The sequence below is a fragment of the Myxine glutinosa genome, chromosome 13 (assembly GCF_964187855.1).
Source record: "Myxine glutinosa chromosome 13, kmMyxGlut1.1, whole genome shotgun sequence".
Lineage (NCBI taxonomy): Eukaryota > Metazoa > Chordata > Myxini > Myxiniformes > Myxinidae > Myxine > Myxine glutinosa.
This window is the reverse complement of record NC_136273.1, coordinates 23339651-23359696: the sequence shown is the minus strand read 5'-3', so window position 1 is coordinate 23359696 and position 20046 is coordinate 23339651. Positions and strand designations below refer to the sequence as shown.

Sequence of the window (20046 nt, the reverse complement as noted above, 5' to 3'; positions counted from 1 at the left end):
GTGTAGCTTAAGGTTGCTTAAATGTTCATCATACAGAGGATAATGACGTGCTAATTAGTAATAGGGTTTAAGGTTAATTTCCGCTGCACATGAAACCGTCTATGGCCATCCCTAAAAATATAATGGCAGCCAGCCAAATAATTCATGCTCCCTGGATGCTTACGGCAAAAGACCCGCCCAGGAGAGGGTGGGGACAAGGCCAGCAAGCCACGCCTCTCGAGTGACGCCGCTGGATGACGTGGGCGAGCTCGGAGAAGAAGCTTGGTGATTGGTGCTTGGTGAGTGAGAGAGAGAGAGGGAGAGAGAGAGAGAGAGAGGGAGAGAGAGAGAGAGAGAGAGAGAGAGAGAGAGAGGGATTGGTTCTAATCAGAGAAGAAGATGAGCGGTTGGTTTGGGAAAGGAGGCTTCGCCATTTCTTGGTCTCTGTAAGGAGAGTTTTTCGTGCTCGTTCTGTCACGCTCGCTCATGGGGCTTGTGCTACCATCGCTGGGGAGCTGAACGCCACGCTATCCTTCCCCAAAACCAGAAAGAAAGAGGGCCATCTTCCCGACTCACATCTCTGGGTGCTCATGGAGCCTTCGATGCGCGGTGTTTGACGTCGCCATTTTTTCCAGGTTTCCTGCCTGGTGGCTCTGGACTCCACCTCTGCCGACCTCACACCCAGGACCTGTTTGAGTGATTCGAGTGATTGTATCAACAGATAAACCAATCACCAGGAGACTCACTTTTAAAACGTTCAAATGCTCATCGTCAAAGAAAACGAATGTGTTTGCCTCTGTACTGTGCATACGGACTTTTATTATAAATAGCAGACAAACTGTACAATCCGACATGAAATTGTCCAACATTGGTTTATTTGACTTCAGTGGAGAGACTGTTGAGAACTTGAGACAAAGCAAGTACAGTCGCCATTATCTGTTGCCGTTCGGCCTCCACAAGCGGACGGCCTAGTGATCGTTGAAATCCGTCGGGGTGCCACAGGGCCTGTTCTTTTCTCAACTGCCGCCGATAAGTATCGGAGCCAGGAGGTCCGGCACCGTGCAACAACACAGTGGCCATTTCAGCAGCATTCTTTCCAGGTGCTGGCCAGGGAATGTCTGAGAACCGCAGTGAAGAGGTACCATTGGTGACGGCTGCACGGCGCTCCAAGTACGTGGTTCGGCGGTGAGCCAGCCGAGCTTCTGCCACTTGAGCCACCCGTTTCGCGTCCTCGGCCTGCAGGCGGCGAAGGTGTTCAGCGTGTTGTTGGGCCTCTCGCTCACGCTCCACTGCTCGCTCAGCTGCCTTTTGGGCTGCGTGCGAGACCTTTACGGTCGTGGCCGCACGCTGTCTTCGAATGCGGTCTACCCACTTGTCGTATGTTTCTGGCTCCAAGTCATACGTGTCATCATCTGCAAGATCAACACAGAGCAAACATTTTATACAGTTCACGTCAAACCTGCCAGAGGTCTATGGATTAGAAATAATAAGCTTGACCCAAACAAATGTCCATGTGTTAACATTACAATTATTCCAATAACAAAAGTTCTTCCGTTTGTAGAACCACCTTCCTGAGGCTGTTTTATCCGAATCTTCCCTCCAGGAAGTCAAAAGAAGGCAGTGGTTGCACCATCTCATGTCTCTCACATTCCTACCCATGATCTTTTCTACCCACATTAACTCTACCTAACCGAACCATTCCTCTTTCTTGCAGGTTTCTTCCTCTAATAAATTCCCTTGCTGGTTGTGTCCACCTGTTGCCTTATTCGTCCGTGATGCTTGATGTTGTATATAAATAAATTAAGTAGTGGCTACTCTTACAAACAGAGGTTAGTTATGTCTAACCTGCAGAAATGTCATTGCTTCTGCATCACTTTATCAGGATTTGTAGTTGTTCGAGGTTTCCCCCAAATGTACAAAAGATAAATCTCCGGAAAAGAGCATTCAGTCTGTTTTCCCTATCAGCGTTCTCCCACTGGCCTTCTAACATGGTATTGCAAACTATCTGACGTCTTTCCAACCGTTTTGCAAAATGGTGTTATTTGACCGTTGTACAGTCTTATGGAAATTAGATCCTTATCCTGTCCGCATCTCCCTACTTGCTATGTGCTGGCCTGGTAGGATGTCCCAACACTTAAAGGTATGCACAATCACCTGAGCTGCCGTCGAGCTTGGGTTAAACTGGACATCTCATCTGCTGGCATCAGTCGGTGGACATGACAAAATCCTACGGCGTCCTTTGCGAAGAGTAGGCGAGCTATCGATGGCACCACGAACAAATTACTACTGGTAATTCATGCTCTAACTTTAGTCAGGTGTCAGGCCTGGCCAGCCGGTTCGTGAAAGACTTGGGCCAAGCTTCCCTCAGCCAACCCCACAAGAATGTGGGAATAATTGTGGCCGTTAAAGAAGAAAGAGATGACTATTTATTGTAGTACAACATTATTATTTTTATATATGGGCTAAGGCTCGCAATAGAGCGCGAGCACGCACACACACACACACACACACACACACACACACACACACACACACACACACACACACACACACACACACACACACACACACACACACACACACACACACACACACACACACACACACACACACACACACACACACACACACACACACACACACACACACACACACACACACACACACACACACACACACACACACACACACACACCATATTTGCCACCATGCTCCAAAACCTCATCTTCAAACTCGGCTGCCAACTTTTGGTGCCACGCTTCTTCCAGATCATTTTGCTTTTCCGCCATCATCTATTGAAGAGAAACAGAACGTTTGAGGACAAACTATGGATGTTTGATAAGATGAGAAAATGGGAATTCTTTGGAAGGGATCCGACGGGCTGGTTGATTGTACGTGCAAACAACCAGGGGAGGGGGTGTTTTACAGAAGGTGTTTTTTATTGGAATGATTAGGAAAAGCAGAGTGGTGGGTAATGTATTGAGAGGTGAAGGTTTGGCAGAGAACCAATGTGTATGGGGAAACGATCGTTTTTGTTGAGAAGAGGCCATCCACTTATTAGGTATGCAAATACAGGGAAATCATTGATAAGTCACCAAAAAACCTGAACCCATCTGCTCACAACCTTTTCCTTTACCCGTGTCTTGTGTGTGTCGTGTGCGTGCGTGTCATGTGCGTGCGTGCATGTGTGTCGTATGTGCGTGTGTGTAGTGTATGTCGTATGTGTGTGTACATGTGTGTCGTATGTGCGTGTACATGTGTCATATGTGCGTGCGTGCATGTGTGTCGTATTTGCGTACGTGTGTAGTGTGTGTCGTATGTGCGTGTGTTGTGTGTGTGTGCCTGTGCGTGTGCGTGCGTGTCGTGTCATGTGCGTGCGTGCATGTGTGTCGTATGTGCGTGCGTGTGGTGTGTGTCGTATGTGCGTGTACATGTGTCATATGTGCGTGCGTGCATGCATGTGTGTCGTATTTGCGTACGTGTGTAGTGTGTGTCGTATGTGCATGTGCGTGTGTATGTGTGCCTGTGTGTATGTGTGTGTGCGTGCGTATACGTGTGTGTGCGTGCGTATACGTGTGTGTGCGTGCGTATACGTGTGTGTGCGTGCGTATACGTGTGTGTGCGTGCGTATACGTGTGTGTGCGCGCGTGTCTGCGTGTGTGCAATCTTCCTCCTGCCCCGTGCATACGTAATAGATTGACCACTTAATAAAAAGCAAGCAAGTTACCTTGGGTAGAAAGTCAGAGAGAATGTCCCTGGGGGTGAGTCCTTTTTTATCCTTCACGTCCATTGTAACGGAGCTGCATTTGAGCAGTGGGATGACAAGCCGCCGGAACACTGCACTTCCCGCAAAAATAAAAAATAAAACACGGTATGTGTTTAGGGCATAAAAGAGGAAGGTATAAACTCCATTTTACTACAACAACAAAAACCCAAGGCTCCGACCTTTCTCTCCACCGGCGGCTGCGTGCCAGGCCGCGGTGTGCAAGGGAGTGTCTCCATTGGGATCCGGCCGCGCTGGGTCCGCCCCGGCACGCAGCAGGGCTCGCACCGCCCGGGCATTGCCCTTGGCGCAAGCCGCGATCAACGGAGAACGACCGGGACTTCGGGACGTCGATCCCGCTCCGTGTTCGTCCACGAGCCCCGGGTGCCGGCGCAGGAGAGCGCGCAGTTTGTGCGTCTGATCCGTGTCGATGTAACGCAACAGCCGGACCCGCGCTCTCCGACCCGGCATGTTTCCACAGAACCGAACACGCGACAAACACCTCGGGTAAACTGTAAGATCCTTTCCACTTCAAAACTACAGAGAATAAATTACCGAACATTCAAAAATATCGCCTGAAAAACCCTTCAGTGTCATCACTCATCAGCCATCTTACACCGGAACCGGAATGACGTAATGATTGGATGAATAAACTCGGACATGAAAACAACAAAACCTCCTAACATTTTCTTTCTGCATTTATGTGTCTTCTTCATATTCTACTGAATTTATCCCCTTCTTAACTTACTATTTCTTCTTTACTACTTATTTTCCTTCTACACCTCTTCTTCCTTTATTTTTCTTCTTCCTCTTTTAGAATCTTCTTCTTCGTTATAATCCTCCTTCTTCTTCTTCGGGATAGACTTTAGGACTTAAGTAGTGAGTGATTGATGCCCAAGCTTCCTGATGGAATTCCTAAAAATACAGGTTAAATGCTCACCTACTCACCCCCACCATCTCACCAACCTCAGTCCTCACCCAATTTTTATCTGTCTAATAATAATATTGCTTGCATTTCGTGAGTAAACTGACATGTCGGGAACTATTTATTACGTACGCACTCGGCTTCAGAACGATGTGTACAAAGGGGAGGGGGGAAATGCTGCCATATGTGCCTACGTAATAAATAGACAGTCCTCAAACCTTCAGACTTTCCTCGCAGTTTTGGTTGGTCACCAGCGTCACAGCCACGCACTTGGTCAATGATGCTACCCCGCAGTCTTGTGCTGCATTCAAAAGAGGAAGAAGAATCCATTATTATACTCCATGCAATGCTCACATCAAATATAGTAAGTACATCGATACTTCAGTGTCGTTTTCGTTTAATCGTTTTAATTTGTCTTTTTTAATTATCTGTTCTTTATGCATATCTGCAGTACGAGGTGTCATCGCAGCTGGATGACAGGACACATCCAATGGCAGTGACAACAACAACAACAACAACAACAGTGAAGTGCGGTGCTATGAGCACGACTTGTTAGCCAAGAAGAGAAGCAACAACGCAGGTAACCAAAAAAGAGTCTTTATTTGCAAAGCTCAACTATAGCACTGAGGTGCTCGGGGCTGCGCGCCCCGTGTATATCCCGAGGCCACGCCTACCCCTCGGGCGTGGCCGACACCCTCTTGGTGCGCGGAATGATGTCACCGCGCCAGCGCCATCGTGTCCGCCACAACAGGCATTTTAAGGCCATTTTCCCTGCTACAGCGGGGGTTAGCCTTGCGGGCCCCATGGCAATCCTTGCGGGCCACATGGCAATCCTTGCGGGCCACATGGCAATACCTTGCGGGCCCCATGGCAATCCTTGCGGGCCACATGGCAATCCTTGCGGGCCACATGGCAATCCTTGCGGGCCCCATGGCAATCCTTGCGGGCCCCATGGCAATCCTTGCGGGCCACATGGCAATCCTTGCGGGCCCCATGGCAATCCTTGCGGGCCCCATGGCAATCCTTGCGGGCCACATGGCAATCCTGGCGGGCCCCATGGCAATCCTTGCGGGCCCCATGGCAATCCTTGCGGGCCCCATGGCAATCCTTGCGGGCCCCATGGCAATCCTTGCGGGCCACATGGCAATCCTTGCGGGCCCCATGGCAATCCTTGCGGGCCACATGGCAATCGTTGCGGGCCCCATGGCAATCGTTGCGGGCCCCATGGCAATCGTTGCGGGCCCCATGGCAATCGTTGCGGGCCCCATGGCAATCCTTGCGGGCCCCATGGCAATCCTTGCGGGCCCCATGGCAATCCTTGCGGGCCCCATGGCAATCCTTGCGGGCCCCATGGCAATCCTTGCGGGCCACATGGCAATCCTTGCGGGCCCCATGGCAATCCTTGCGGGCCCCATGGCAATCCTTGCGGGCCCCATGGCAATCCTTGCGGGCCCCATCCAATGGCAGTGACATCACGCCATAATTAACTTGACAATTTGAGGGCCAGGCCATGTCCTGAAAACATGCACTGTCTACAGGCAGCTACAGTCCTAGATCCCAGATTCAAACTGCTTGCCTTTGGTAACCAGGAAAAAGCCCAAAAGGCCCAGAGGTATGTGACCTCAGAGTGTGCCAGGCTCATCAAACCACCCCCACCACCACCACCACCACCACCACCAGCAGCATCATCCATACCATCAGAAGATCCCAGACCTGGCACCAGCAGTCAGTCAAACAATTCAAAGGTTTCTTCTGTTTCATGACTACTGATTTTAATGACGTTGTATTCTTTGTTACATTCTTCTGTAAAAAAGAGAAAAATGACCACAGTGTGGTCACCAGCTGCGACGTGTAGAATCGTGAGGATATCCGTTGCAATATGCGCTACCAAATTCGACCAGTCATTAAATTATACGCATGCACGAGCGTCTTTTTGTCTTTCAGTTCTGATCTTGTCCTTTGTTTTGCAACGCAACATGCTTCATCAACTGATTACATATAATGTATGGACGTGAATGTTATTTCTGTTAATGTTAATTCATTAATGTTATTTATTAATGTTAATTCTGGGTGGCAGAGGGATAATTTGAAACGGGCTTGGTCGGTAAGGGAGGTCCGAGTGTATGCACATGCGCTATTCAATAATTACACCTAATTTGTGTCAAGTTCTGTGAAACGAGATTGTTATGAAAACATTCATGTTGTCTTTGTTACTAAATTTATTCTGGTTTCTTCAAACAAATCGCGATTTTAGTCCGTGATGTTCTTACCTCATACCAACGCACGTCCGAGTGTGTGTGCATGCGCTATTCAATAATTACACCTAATTTGTGTCAAGTTCTGTGAAACAAGATTGTTATGAAAACATTCATGTTGTCTTTGTTACTAAATTTATTCTGGTTTCTTCAAACAAATCGCGATTTTAGTCCGCGATGTTCTTACCTCATACCAACGCACGTCCAAGTGTGTGCGCATGCGCTATTCAATAATTACACCTAATTTGTGTCAAGTTCTGTGAAATGAGATTGATATGAAAACATTCATGTTGTCTTTGTTGCTAAATTTATTCTGGTTTCTTCAAACAAATCACGATTTTAGTCCGCGATGTTCTTACCTCATACCAACGCACGTCCGAGTGTGTGCGCAAGCGCTATTCAATAATTACACCTAATTTGTGTCAAGTTCTGTGAAACGATATTGATATGAAAACATTCATGTTGTCTTTGTTGCTAAATTTATTCTGGTTTCTTAAAACAAATCGCGATTTTAGTCCGCGATGTTCTTACCTCATACCAACGCACGTCCGAGTGTGTGCGCAAGCGCTATTCAATAATTACACCTAATTTGTGTCAAGTTCTGTGAAACGAGATTGATATGAAAACATTCATGTTGTCTTTGTTGCTAAATTTATTCTGGTTTCTTAAAACAAATCGCGATTTTAGTCCGCGATGTTCTTACCTCATACCAACGCACGTCCGAGTGTGTGCGCATGCGCTATTCAATAATTACACCTAATTTGTGTCAAGTTCTGTGAAACGTGATTGATATGAAAACATTCATGTTGTCTTTGTTGCTAAATTTATTCTGGTTTCTTCAAACAAATCGCGATTTTAGTCCGCGATGTTCTTACCTCATACCAACGCATGCCCGAGTGTATGCGCATGCGCTATTCAATAATTACACCTAATTTGTGTCACGTTCTGTGAAACGAGATTGATATGAAAACATTCATGTTGTCTTTGTTGCTAAATTTATTCTGGTTTCTTCAAACAAATCACGATTTTAGTCCGCGATGTTCTTACCTCATACCAAAGCACGTCCGAGTGTATGCACATGCGCTATTCAATAATTACACCTAATTTGTGTCAAGTTCTGTGAAAAGAGATTGATAGGAAAACATTCATGTTGTCTTTGTTGCTAAATTTATTCTGGTTTCTTCAAACAAATCACGATTTTAGTCCGTGATGTTCTTACCTCATACGAACGCACGTCCGAGTGTATGCACATGCGCTATTCAATAATTACACCTAATTTGTGTCAAGTTCTGTGAAAAGAGATTGATATGAAAACATTAATGTTGTCTTTGTTGCTAAATTTATTCTGGTTTCTTCAAACAAATCGCGATTTTAGTCCGCGATGTTCTTACCTCATACCAACGCATGCCCGAGTGTATGCGCATGCGCTATTCAATAATTACACCTAATTTGTGTCAAGTTCTGCGAAAAGAGATTGATATGAAAACATTCATGTTGTCTTTGTTGCTAAATTTATTCTGGTTTCTTCAAACAAATCGCGATTTTAGTCCGCGATGTTCTTACCTCATACCAACGCACGTCCGAGTGTATGCGCATGCGCTATTCAACAATGACACCTAATTTGTGTCAAGTTCTGTGAAACTCGCGAGATCTTGGAGACGGCGGCAGGGATTTTCGAAGCTCCACACGGTCTCCACGTTTTTCGAAGTTAAGTCTGTTCACAATTGTATTTTGTCGAAACTGTATTTATCTTTCGGTGTGTGAAGTTATTGTGTGCAACTTTGGTTGTTTCTCGGTGTTTATCTTTCATAAATTGATCGTCTGTTTGCCGTGTCGTGTCTTGAGCCCTTGTACAGTGTGCACTGTACAACCTTGAGGCTTTGTTTTTCTCTCAGCGGTCCGTCTTTTGTGATCCAATAACTTTCGTTCTCTGTATTCCCAGGCTTTTCACCCATAGCCTACTTCCTTGTGTAAATCTCAACTCAAAAAAAAAAAAAAAAAAAAAAAAAAAAAACATTTTCCTTCTCTGTTATCATTCGTTTATTCATTCTTATTCGTTCGTTCGTTCTTCGACCACGTGTTTCTCCCCCATTTCCCCAGATAGTTTTCACTCATTAACCTTCAATGTTTACACTTTCCCCTCAAGTTATGTATTCCGTCATATTTTATAACACCTTTTTCTTCTTCTTCTTTAAAAGGCTGCTTTCGACTTGCTCACCAAATCAATTCATCCCAAAAAAAATATCCATCTCCTATAGTGCCTTTTTTCTACATTCCCTAAACTCTCCTGCACTCCATCCTCCATCCAGCGTCCTTAAACGTATTTTTAACTCGAAGGTCACAAGCAACTCATTTTGCAATAAATGTTCGTTTCCCATAAATCGTACACTTTCAAAAATCCAATCTCACCCCTCCCCTCCAAATCTTCCCCATAACCCCTCCCCTCCAAATCTTCCCCATCACCCCTCCCCTCCAAATCTTCCCCATCACCCATCCCTTTCAAATCTCCCCCCTTGCCCCCTCCCTCCTAAACGACCCCCTCACCCCTCCCCGCCAAGACGCGCCCTCGCCCCTCCCCTCCTAGACTCCTGCCTCACCCCTCCCCTCCAAATCTCCCCCATATCCCATCCCTTTCAAATCCCTCCCCTTGCCCCTTCCCTCCCAAACTTCCCCCTCACCCCTCCCCTTCAAATCTCCCCACCCTCATTGCTTCTCAATTTCCCCCCTCTCACTCCCCCTCCTCAAAGCGTCCTCCCCGCTTCTTCCCCCTTCAAACTCTCACCTCCATCTCCCCCAACCTTCTGCCTCGCTCTTCCCCCTCCTCAAATAACACCTCATTGTGGCTCACCCAATCACCATCAAACCTTTTGTCCGCCCCATCCTTCCCTTTCTCTGAGCTATTCTGAAATCTCTGACACACCTTCAACAGCTCTCCCTACCTCTTCCACCTCTTCCACATCTTACCCTACCCCTCCTCCCCCCTGTTCTGTATCTGATGCTCCCCCTTCCTCTTCATTAACGGTATGGACCTCAAACATCCGGGGCCTTCGTTCAAACTTAACTGATCTCTCCATACAGGTTGCTTCTGTCAAACCAGACGTGATCTGCTTAACAGAAACTTTCCTCCTTTATGATGTCTCTGATTCCATAGTATCTCTCCCGGGCTACTCCCTCCTCCGGTATGATAGACCTGAGCCTCGTCCTGGAGGCGGGGTTGCTATCTTTATCAAAAACTCTCTTCCTCACTCGCCCTGCACTGCACTCTCTCCACCTCACCCCCAGGAATACCTCTGGCTACGGCTTCCCCTTCGCTCCCACCTCTTGTTCATATGTGTGTTGTACCGTCCACCAAACAGTGATGACTCCATCTACATCTCGCTGTCTGATGATATGGACCAACTTCTATCTACTCATCCCAACTCTCTCTTCCTCATATGTGGTGATTTCAACTGTCATCATGCCAGTTGGCTGGGTGTGGGTACCTCTCTCACCAGCCATGGCTCCTCAGCAAAGGACTTCTGCGACTCACTGGGACTGACACAATCTGTCAATTTCCCGACCCGGATCTCAGTCAACGGAACATCTTCTCTTCTGGACTTGGTTATGACTAACTTCCCTGAAAATGTCTGCTGCTCTTCTTCTGCTCCGATCGGATCATCTGATCATGTCCTTGTTAAAGTGGACATCTCTCTGACCATCCTCAGGGAGTCTGCTCAGCGTCGACGAGTCTGGCATTTCACTCAGGCCAACTGGCACGGTCTTCAAGCAGCCATCAATCATCTGGACTGGTCTCCCATCTCTACCACCTCTGACATCAACTCATCCTGGGAATTCTTCCAAAGTAAATTGCTCTCTCTCATGCACAGATTTATCCCATCTCGTCTTCAGTTGTCATACCCTTCCTCCCGTCCATGGTACACGGAATCTTGTGGTGAGGCTGTTGCCCAGAAACAACTTGCCTTCGTCTCCTGGAAAGCAAATCCAACGGAAGGAAATCTCATTTCCTTTCACAAAGCCCGAAACAAGTGTGTGTCCACCCTCAGGAGAGCCAGGAAACAATATCTCTCCGTTCTCAAGACCGAACTCTCTTATCTGTCTCCCTCTTCCAAATCCTGGTGGCGTCTGGTCAAATCCGTTTCTGGTGTTTGTTCCCCCTCCATCCCCTCCCTTACCTCAAACGGCTACACAGCTGACTCCGCACGTGAAAAAGCTGAATGCCTCAACTCTGTGTTTGCCTCTAAATCTTGTGTCCCAAACCCATCCCTCTCTGTACCCACCATACCCAGTCGTACCCTGCTGCTCCTGGACTCCGTGTCCTTCCCTCCTGACAAGGTGGAAAAGTTTCTGTCAACCCTCGACTCTGATTCTGCAACTGGACCCGACGGCATCAGCCCACGGGTCCTAAAATCCTGCTCTGCTGCTCTATCTCACCCTCTCTCTGTTCTCTTCACCCTCTCTTTTGCTCAAGGTCAACTGCCATCTGCTTGGAAATCAGCCAACATCACCGCTTTGCACAAAAAAAGGTGCAAAAACAGATCCTAGCAACTACAGACCAATCAGCCTTCTCCCAATTATCAGCAAAGTCATGGAATCCATCATTGCTTCGGATATGAAATCTTTCCTCTTCTCCAATGGCTTGATCTCTGATCATCAATTTGGTTTCAGACCAGGTCACTCTACTCTGGACATGCTGCTTCTGCTGTCTCAACAATGGATGGAGGTCCTCAATGCCAAACAGGAAATTAGAGCTGTCTCCCTCGACATATCACGTGCCTTCGACACGGTCTGGCACCCCGCTCTGCTCACCAAACTCTCCTCCTTTGGTATCCATGGAAATCTCCACGCATGGCTGGCGGACTTCCTCTCTAGTCGTCGTCAACGTGTGGCCCTGAATGGGTTTCTCTCATCTCCTCTTCCTGTTCAGGCTGGAGTTCCCCAAGGCAGTGTTCTGGGCCCCGTGCTTTTTCTGGTCTTCATCAATGATCTCTCTGACTCTCTCGAAAATCCTCTCTATCTCTTTGCTGATGACTCCACTCTCTGCCGCTCCATTCCTCTTCCCTCAGATCGGCAGTCTGCTGCCTCCTCACTCTCTGAAGACCTGGACAAAATCACAGACTGGTCAAACAAGTGGAACATGTCTTTCAATCCTGACAAATCTCACACTCTTACTATGTCTCTCCGAAAAGATCGACTGGACAACCCTCCCATCTACTTTCTCAACAATCCTCTCCAAGAAGTTCTGTCGCTCAAGATTTTGGGTCTCACTATCTGCCATGATCTTTCTTGGGAAAACCACATTTCCAAGCTGGCCTCCAAAGCCAGTCGCCGACTGGGCATCCTCCGTCGTGCGAAGTCCTTCCTCGGCACACCTGAGCTCCTCACCACATACAAGGCTTTCATCCGCAGCTCAATGGAATACTGTTCTCCCCTATGGGCCGGTGCTCCTGCCTCACACCTAGCTCGGCTTCACGCTGTTGAAACCAAAGCTTTCAGAATTATTGGAATCTCCCGCGATGAAGCTATCTCTGAGGGCCTTTCACTCACTCACCGCAGGCAGGTAGGTGGTCTTTCTGTCTTCTACCGACTCCTCTCCGGCCTTGCACCCCCAGCTCTCTCTGTGCTCTGTCCCCCAAATATTCCTACAGGTCGCACAAGATCTGCCAGCAACCCTCTGATGGTTAAACTGCCGAAATCTCGGCTCTCTGCTCACCTTCACTCTTTCATTCCTCTTTTCTCCCGCCTCTGGAACAAACTCCCTCACTCCCTTCAATCCCACTCCTCCCTCCAGGTCTTTAAAACAGCTGTTCACCACCATCTCTTATCTTCCCCCATCCAAAACCTTGATCTTTTCTACCCCCGCTAATTCACCCCAGATCCACCTTGTTTGAAATTCCAACTTCTTTCCTGGAAGTCCTGGCAGTGTCCATATGTTTTATACCTCTCCCACCGCCCCCTTCCCACGCCCCCCCCCCCAAAGCCCTCGCCCTCTCTCAGATCTCTCGATGTCTCCATGTCTCTCGGTCCCTGCTCTCAAATGTTGTGTTTGTGTCCTTCCCCCTCTCTCCCCATCTTGTCTACCGCTCCCTATGTTATATGTTTTATGTGTCGGTTTGTCTTTCTGTGTGATTAATGTTCGCTCTTTCACGAGCCTCGGCCTTGTATACAAAAAAAAAAAAAAAAAAAAAAAAAAAAAAAACGAGATTGATATGAAAACATTCATGTTGTCTTTGTTGCTAAATGTATTCTGGTTTTTTCAAACAAACCGCGATTTTAGTCCGCGATGTTCTTACCTCATACCAACGCACGTCCGAGTGTATGCGCATGCGCTATTCAACAATTACACCTAATTTGTGTCAAGTTCTGTGAAACGAGATTGATATGAAAACATTCATGTTGTTTTTGTTGCTAAATTTATTCTGGTTTCTTCAAACAAATCGCGATTTTAGTCCGCGATGTTCTTACCTCATACCAACGCACGTCCGAGTGTATGCGCATGCGCTATTCAATAATTACACCTAATTTGTGTCAAGTTCTGTGAAACGAGATTGGTATGAAAACATTCATGTTGTCTTTGTTGCTAAATGTATTCTGGTTTTTTCAAACAAACCGCGATTTTAGTCCGCGATGTTCTTACCTCATACCAACGCACGTCCGAGTGTATGCGCATGCGCTATTCAATAATTACACCTAATTTGTGTCAAGTTCTGTGAAACGAGATTGATATGAAAACATTCATGTTGTCTTTGTTGCTAAATGTATTCTGGTTTTTTCAAACAAACCGCGATTTTAGTCCGCGATGTTCTTACCTCATACCAACGCACGTCCGAGTGTATGCGCATGCGCTATTCAAAAAGTCACCTGTCACCCCAACAACAAGAACAACAACGCGGACCTCTCATAGAGCTGCTCGTCGCAGCTAAAAAGGTCTTATAAAAAGGACATTTATGTATTTACTGGAAAATTATTGCAAGGTCTGGCGGGCATTTGATAAGAAGGTCCAAATGACAAGAAGAGCCCATAATGCCACAGCAGATGCAACAGTGGAAGACCAGCGCTACCTGGTAGACGGCTTCCTGGACAGAGGGGAGGACCCTATAGCACACTGGGAACAAAACTGTAGGGTCTTTGCCCAGCTATACAAACTGGCACAGGTGTACCTGGGAATCCCAGCTACATCTGTGCCATGTGAGAGGATATTTTCAAAAGCTGGCCATGTAGTGCATTCCAATGTCTCAGTGAGTTACTGCATTTTTGTTTGTTTTCATACAGTGTCTGCCAAATAACCTTGTCATTTCATTTCAAGTAGCAGAGAAGCGGAGAAACAGACTGAGGCCAAAAAATGTGGAGAAAAAATTATTTCTAAATAAAAACCTTTAAAGCATTGTTTCTGAATATGAGTCTTTATGCAATAAGAACTAGTCAGGATCAGATTAATTTTAATGGCCAAGTACATTTCCACATACAAGGATTTAGACTTATCGGTTGCTGCATGTACATTCTCAACAATTAGGGAATATAAAAAGCATAAAAACAAGAAGTAATAATATGTACACAATATGTTCATTCTCAATGAATGGATGAATGAAAACCTTTATTGCCAGGGAAGGAATTTGTCTTGCCCACAAATGGCCACAACATTTCAACAAAGACACATCAAATCACAACAATTAATAATACATAAGCACAGGACCATCACCATCACGTCATTCAAGAACTATACTGCCATATGCTGCATTATAGACCGTTGTACTTATGTATACTAGGACGTGCCCGTACGTGGGTGCCCGTTCCTTGCCAAAAAAAAAAAAAGAAATGTCTTCGCCCATGCATGCATGGGCGTGCCCATGGGCCCATGGGCGTGCCCGTAAGTGCGTGATGTGACCGTACAATGAATGTATCGTCCCGACGCCGCAGCTCGGATGGCGCTGCAGTTAATCGGGCCTGTATCGGCAGAGTTATTATAAACGTGTACTACAATCGATCGTACCTTACAGCGTCTGCTCGCCACGTTCAGCATCAGTACGTCGTCACTATGACTATCCGTAAGTCCGGAAGTGACGTCCTCATTTGACTGTCCGGAAGGTCGCATATCGCAGTTACGATGAATCGCAAATTAGTTTTAATTAGTTTTAAAACATAGTTTAACGCCAACATAGCGGCAACATAGTTTGCCAACGTGAAATAAATGAATACGCTCTCAAATGTGCCGTCCGAGGCAGAGTCTGTTCGCCACGTTCGGCACACGTGATAGCTCGCTGCTCTCTGATTGGTTGAATCGTTTTTTGGACATAGCTCGGTAACTATTTCTCCGATTAATATGAAACCTTGAAAAGGCACATCCTCGGGTCCCCAGCAATATACCTGGCAAGTTTCAAGTATATCGGACCCGTGGTTGTCGAGAAACAGCGGTCACAGACAAACAAACAAACACACAGACACACAGACACACAGAGATTACTGGAATTATAGATAGATGTATTTGGTAGTTGTTCATCGTCTCACTTATCTGCACATACCTACTTCACTAGAAGTATATCTTGGATTCACTTCAACACATTTATAATTATTGGCTGCAATGACAGATTCTGCCAGTAGATGCTAATGTTGAGCCCGAATTGTTTCGAAATTGCCATCCCCACCTCAGGGGCGCTTACCCTTGTATTTCGAGGAGGAAGAAACCTTCTATTATTATGAAGAGGAAGAAGTTTTCGAATGGCTGACAGGAAGATGCGGGGATCGCTGGATTCGCATTATTTAAGACCGAGGGCTTTGACTCGTATAAGCATTTGAAAGTAAACTCATATCAGGTAAATTTTCTTTCTTTAGCAAAAAATAAAAAAGAAAGTCATTGTTGTTGTTGTTGTTTGTTTGGTCACGTGTCCTGGTTCCCTTTACACGGTGATTATCAAATATAATGATAAGAGATTGAAGGTTTTCTTCGTGCTCGCATGTGGTTTGTGTTTTACTTGATGTTAGTGATACTGTACTCTGCACTGTACACCGACCCACTGTACCCTTTGAACCCCCCACTGTACCGTCCGTGCAGTGTCCACATTGCGCACTGTGCCCCACCAGCCCTCTCCCCACGACCAGGTCACACCATGGGTCTTTTGGGTGCACTGGAAGGTGTCGTCAGCAGATCGATCCGTGGAGCTGATCGCGTCTCCAAGTTCACGGGTAAGCGTGGACCTCGCGATTATTACGCCGGTCGCGGGGCACGACCTACGGGACGTCACACGTGCTCTGGGAAGTACGCCATCGTCCCAGAAATGGTACCCGAGTTTGTGGTGCCTACTCTGACGGGGTGCACTCTGCGTCCGTACGTCTCGTACAAGGTACGTGGGAGTCGGACAAACCAGTGTGACGTTCGGTGAGTGACAGTAGTGCTGAGATGGGGGGGGGGGGGGGAGGGAGGGAGGGGGGGAGGGAGGGAGGGACCGAGGGTCTTTTATTATTGTCGATGTTTTGCTTATTACCTCTGCCACCAAAGGTTGTTTTCACCCCTCTGTTTGTCTGTGAACAAAATGTCTCAAAATTTTGTGGACGGATTCGGACGAAATTTGGCAGAGATGTAGCGTATGTGACAAGGACGAAATGATTAGATTTTGGTGAAGATCCGGATTCGGATCCGGCTACTAGAATATTTTAAGTGATTCTTCACCATTGCATTGGGAGATAGGGCCAAAAACGATACATAGCAGGATATCTCAAAAAGGTGTGGACGGATTTGGACGAAACTTGGTGGACCGGTTGGGTGTGTGACAAGGACTAAAAGATTAGATTTTGGTGAAGATCTGAATATGGATTCGGATATGAGACTTTTTTTTTTTTGGTTTTTGTGATTCTTCCGACTTCCGTCTTCCACCGACTCCTCTGGCCTTGCCCCCCCAGCTCTCTCTGGGCTCTGTCCCCCAAATATTCCTACAGGTCGCACAAGATCTGCCTGCAACCCTCTTATGGTTAAACTGCCAAAATCAAGACTCTTTATTCACCTTCACTCCTCTTTTCTCCCGCCTCTGGAACAAACTTCCTCACTCTCTTCAATCCCACTCCTCCCTCCAGATCTTTAAAACAGCTGTTCACCACCATGTCCTATCTTCCCCCATCCAAAACCTTGATCTTTTCTACCCCTGCTAATTTCACCCCAAATCCACTTTTTTGAAATACCAACTTATGTCCTGGAAGTCCTTGGTGTCCTTGTGTTTTATACTTCTCCCACCCCCCCCCCACCCTCTTCCCATGCCTCCTCCCCCCAAGCCCTCTCCCTTCCACACATCTTCCTGCTCTCAAATGTTGTGTTCGTGTGCTTCCCCTTCTCTCCCCATCTTGTCTTCCGCTCCCTCTTTTTATATATTTTGTTTGTCTGTTTGATTTGTTTGTGAAATAAATGTTAGCTCTTTCACGAGCCTCGATTCTGTATTAAACAAACAAACAAAAAAAAACTTCCACTTTCACATTGTGGGTTATATGTCCATCAGTGACAAAAAATCTCAGTTTACTCCATTTTAAATTCAGGCTGTAGCACAACAAAATGTGAAAAAGTCAAGGGGTGTGAATACTTTTTGAAGACAACGTATATGTAGTTTTTCACCCTATATGTCTGGTGAATAATAATTTTTAAAATCTCATCTGTGGATCTGGATATTTACCCAAATCGAATCGATTCGTTCTTTTCACACCCAAGTTGTGCACCAAGTTTCATCCAAATCCATCCACAATGTTTTTGAATTATTATTCTATATATTATTTTTGGCCCTATTACTCAGTCGTGAAGAATCACGAAAAATTATCATGTTAAAAAAATTCTCTTCTCAGCATTTAATAGGACTAGTGCAGCAGGAAGGGTCATTCCTCTCTGGAGTATGTAGATTACAGTAGATCTAGGGTCTTGCCTCAAGAACATTGTGGGTGTGTTAATATACCAAGTTTCATGTAGAGTGCTCGCCAAGGGGTTGAAGCATTCAAGCAAGCACTCCATTCAAAACCGTTGATAAGGTACGGCTGGCTTGGCAGTTTGATCCTTCATCTCCCTTCACACCCAACCTGTCCAAGTTTCATTCAAATCCATCCATACGTTGTTGAGATATCCTGCCTTAGACAAACAGAGGTGAAAACATAACCTCCATCTTCCTTTGGTGGCTGAGGTAATTACTCTTCCGAAGGTAAAGTCACTTACATCAGATGTGGAATTGTTAATTATTTTTCTTCATTTCAGACTTTATTGTTTGTTTTAGCCAGCCTGTTGAATGCTTTTGAGACGTATCAATGACCCTCCACATTACACCACCACCTCCACAAAAGGAATGTGATGACCAAATGGAAGGAGACATTTATCGTATTGCATGTGTTGCAGACCCCCGATGTGAAGGCCGAGGCAACAACGGCACGTAGCTTGTTTGAATCGGTCATCGTGCCAGAGATCGAGACCGCAATCAGGAATGGAACGTTTGAACCCACCCACCTCGAGAATTACGGGTTTGAGCCCACGCAGGAGGGAAAGCTTTTCAAGCTTTACCCAAAGAACTACACTCAGTGAAACCGTTGTCGATGTTGTCCCCATCCGTCCCTTCTCTTGGTGTGTGTTAAATCACTTTTTTCTTCTTCTTTTTTGTATCACAAGACCTGCATACCTGCATACCTGCATACCTGCATTAGGCATATTATTGTGTAAATGGAGTGAGAGCAAACCAGTTTCAACTTGTAAACCTTTGACTGCACTTGGAAGTTTATTTTCATCCACAATAAAATAAAAATACTCGGCGTCTGCTGTGGTTTCATTTTGCTGGTGAAGCCTCGCATTGAAAATGATCATCAACTAGTTACTTGTTTGGTAGGGATGTTTTCATCTACAGGTGCCTGGCTTTACGAGATGATGTGCCATCGTCGATGATGCTTTTTCGAGTCGGCACGGTACAAATCCACAGACTGGTGAAAAATGCAGCACCTCTCCATAAAATGGGCATATTCACCATCCTTATTGCTGACTGGTTCAGAGACACTCCAGGAAAGGTGGCCAGGGTACTGGCCCACGGTGACCCACCCTGTTAAAATGTTAAAATGTTCCATCGCATTTTTGTAAGAGGACCCCCAAGGTAATTGACATGCTGCAACTTCGATTTTTGCAGAATGTTTTGTGTAAGTATTGTGGTTCATTTAAAGAAGGACATTCTGGAAGGGATTCCATTTGATAAAACTGGTGGTTATCAGAGCAAGTCTTGAATTTCACCAAATATCTAATTTGTGAGTAAAAATTTTTTTAAATCACCATGGAGAAAGGGTTAACCTAAAAAAAAAAAAATCAAGAGGGGGTCCCTGGATGAAAAAGCAAAGAAAGATGGGAAAATGTAGGATGCAGATCGCTGATTATTGGCCAACAGTAAAATAAATCATGTAAACCTCATCGTTTTGAAAGCGTCGAGAAAGCTGTATATGCTTCGATCTTTGAGGAAGTTCCATATTCTGATAGAAGATCTTATCACTGTGTACATTTCTTACATCAGACCTATGTTAGAATATTGCTGTCCCGTATGGCATTCCTCATTGACACAACAACAGCATGCATTCATTGAATCGATACAAAGAAGAGCATTGAGAATTATTTTTGCTGGCGATTATGATTCCCACCACAATGCTTTGAGTACCTGCCAGCTGAATTCACTGCACGAACGTTGTGAACAACTTTGTAGCAATTTTGCATCTTCTATGTATAGTCGATTCCCAGACTGGTTACCAAACAAACAATCGTCACTGAGACAATTACGTCATAGCAATAAGCTTATAGAAATTAGGTGCAGGACTGAACGTTACAGAAAGAGTGCAATGCCTTATATAGTCAACAAGACCGTTCTCAAGACCGAACTCTCTTATCTGTCTCCCTCTTCCAAATCCTGGTGGCGTCTGGTCAAATCCGTTTCTGGTGTTTGTTCCCCCTCCATCCCCTCCCTTACCTCAAACGGCTACACAGCTGACTCCGCACGTGAAAAAGCTGAATGCCTCAACTCTGTGTTTGCCTCTAAATCTTGTGTCCCAAACCCATCCCTCTCTGTACCCACCATACCCAGTCGTACCCTGCTGCTCCTGGACTCCGTGTCCTTTCCTCCTGACAAGGTGGAAAAGTTTCTGTC

General features: G+C 46.0%; 2 protein-coding genes across 8 annotated transcripts; one reads left to right on the top strand and one right to left on the bottom strand.

Moving 5' to 3' along the window:
- Positions 1-778: 778 nt before the first annotated feature.
- On the bottom strand, positions 779-4915 carry NFKBIL1 (NFKB inhibitor like 1). Its single transcript, XM_068099920.2, has 4 exons — positions 3925-4915; positions 3707-3816; positions 2675-2771; positions 779-1391 (listed from the first exon to the last, which is right to left on the bottom strand). Exons 1-4 carry the CDS (start codon positions 4211-4213, stop codon positions 853-855), a joined length of 1035 nt encoding a protein of 344 aa, XP_067956021.2. The 5' UTR covers positions 4214-4915; the 3' UTR covers positions 779-852.
- A 9-nt stretch (positions 4916-4924) lies between these two features.
- Positions 4925-18682, top strand: MRPL41 (mitochondrial ribosomal protein L41). 7 transcript variants are annotated; one of them, XM_068133973.2, is made up of 5 exons: positions 4925-5031; positions 5119-5247; positions 15567-15729; positions 15998-16257; positions 18276-18682. In XM_068133973.2, exons 4-5 carry the CDS (start codon positions 16024-16026, stop codon positions 18456-18458), a joined length of 417 nt encoding a protein of 138 aa, XP_067990074.1. In that variant the 5' UTR covers positions 4925-5031; positions 5119-5247; positions 15567-15729; positions 15998-16023; the 3' UTR covers positions 18459-18682. The 7 variants fall into 7 exon arrangements, with proteins under 7 accessions (XP_067990074.1, XP_078623298.1, XP_067990075.1 ...); XM_078767172.1 differs by having other exon boundaries at positions 15969-16257; XM_068133974.2 differs by lacking the exons at positions 4925-5031; positions 5119-5247; positions 15567-15729 and adding an exon at positions 15770-15893.
- The last annotated feature ends 1364 nt before the right edge of the window (positions 18683-20046 follow it).

Bases quoted from the DNA above. Each gene is read 5' to 3' on its own strand.
- NFKBIL1 (XM_068099920.2), bottom strand. From the start codon at position 4,213: ATGCCGGGTCGGAGAGCGCGGGTCCGGCTGTTGCGTTACATCGACACG. The intron at 3,817-3,924 runs GTCGGAGCCTTG...CGGGAAGTGCAG, and splicing joins AGCCGCCGGTGGAGAGAAAG to TGTTCCGGCGGCTTGTCATC. The intron at 2,772-3,706 runs GTAACTTGCTTG...TCTCTTCAATAG, and splicing joins TCTCTGACTTTCTACCCAAG to ATGATGGCGGAAAAGCAAAA.
- MRPL41 (XM_068133973.2), top strand. From the start codon at position 16,024: ATGGGTCTTTTGGGTGCACTGGAAGGTGTCGTCAGCAGATCGATCCGT. The intron at 16,258-18,275 runs GTACGTGGGAGT...CATGTGTTGCAG, and splicing joins GTCCGTACGTCTCGTACAAG to ACCCCCGATGTGAAGGCCGA.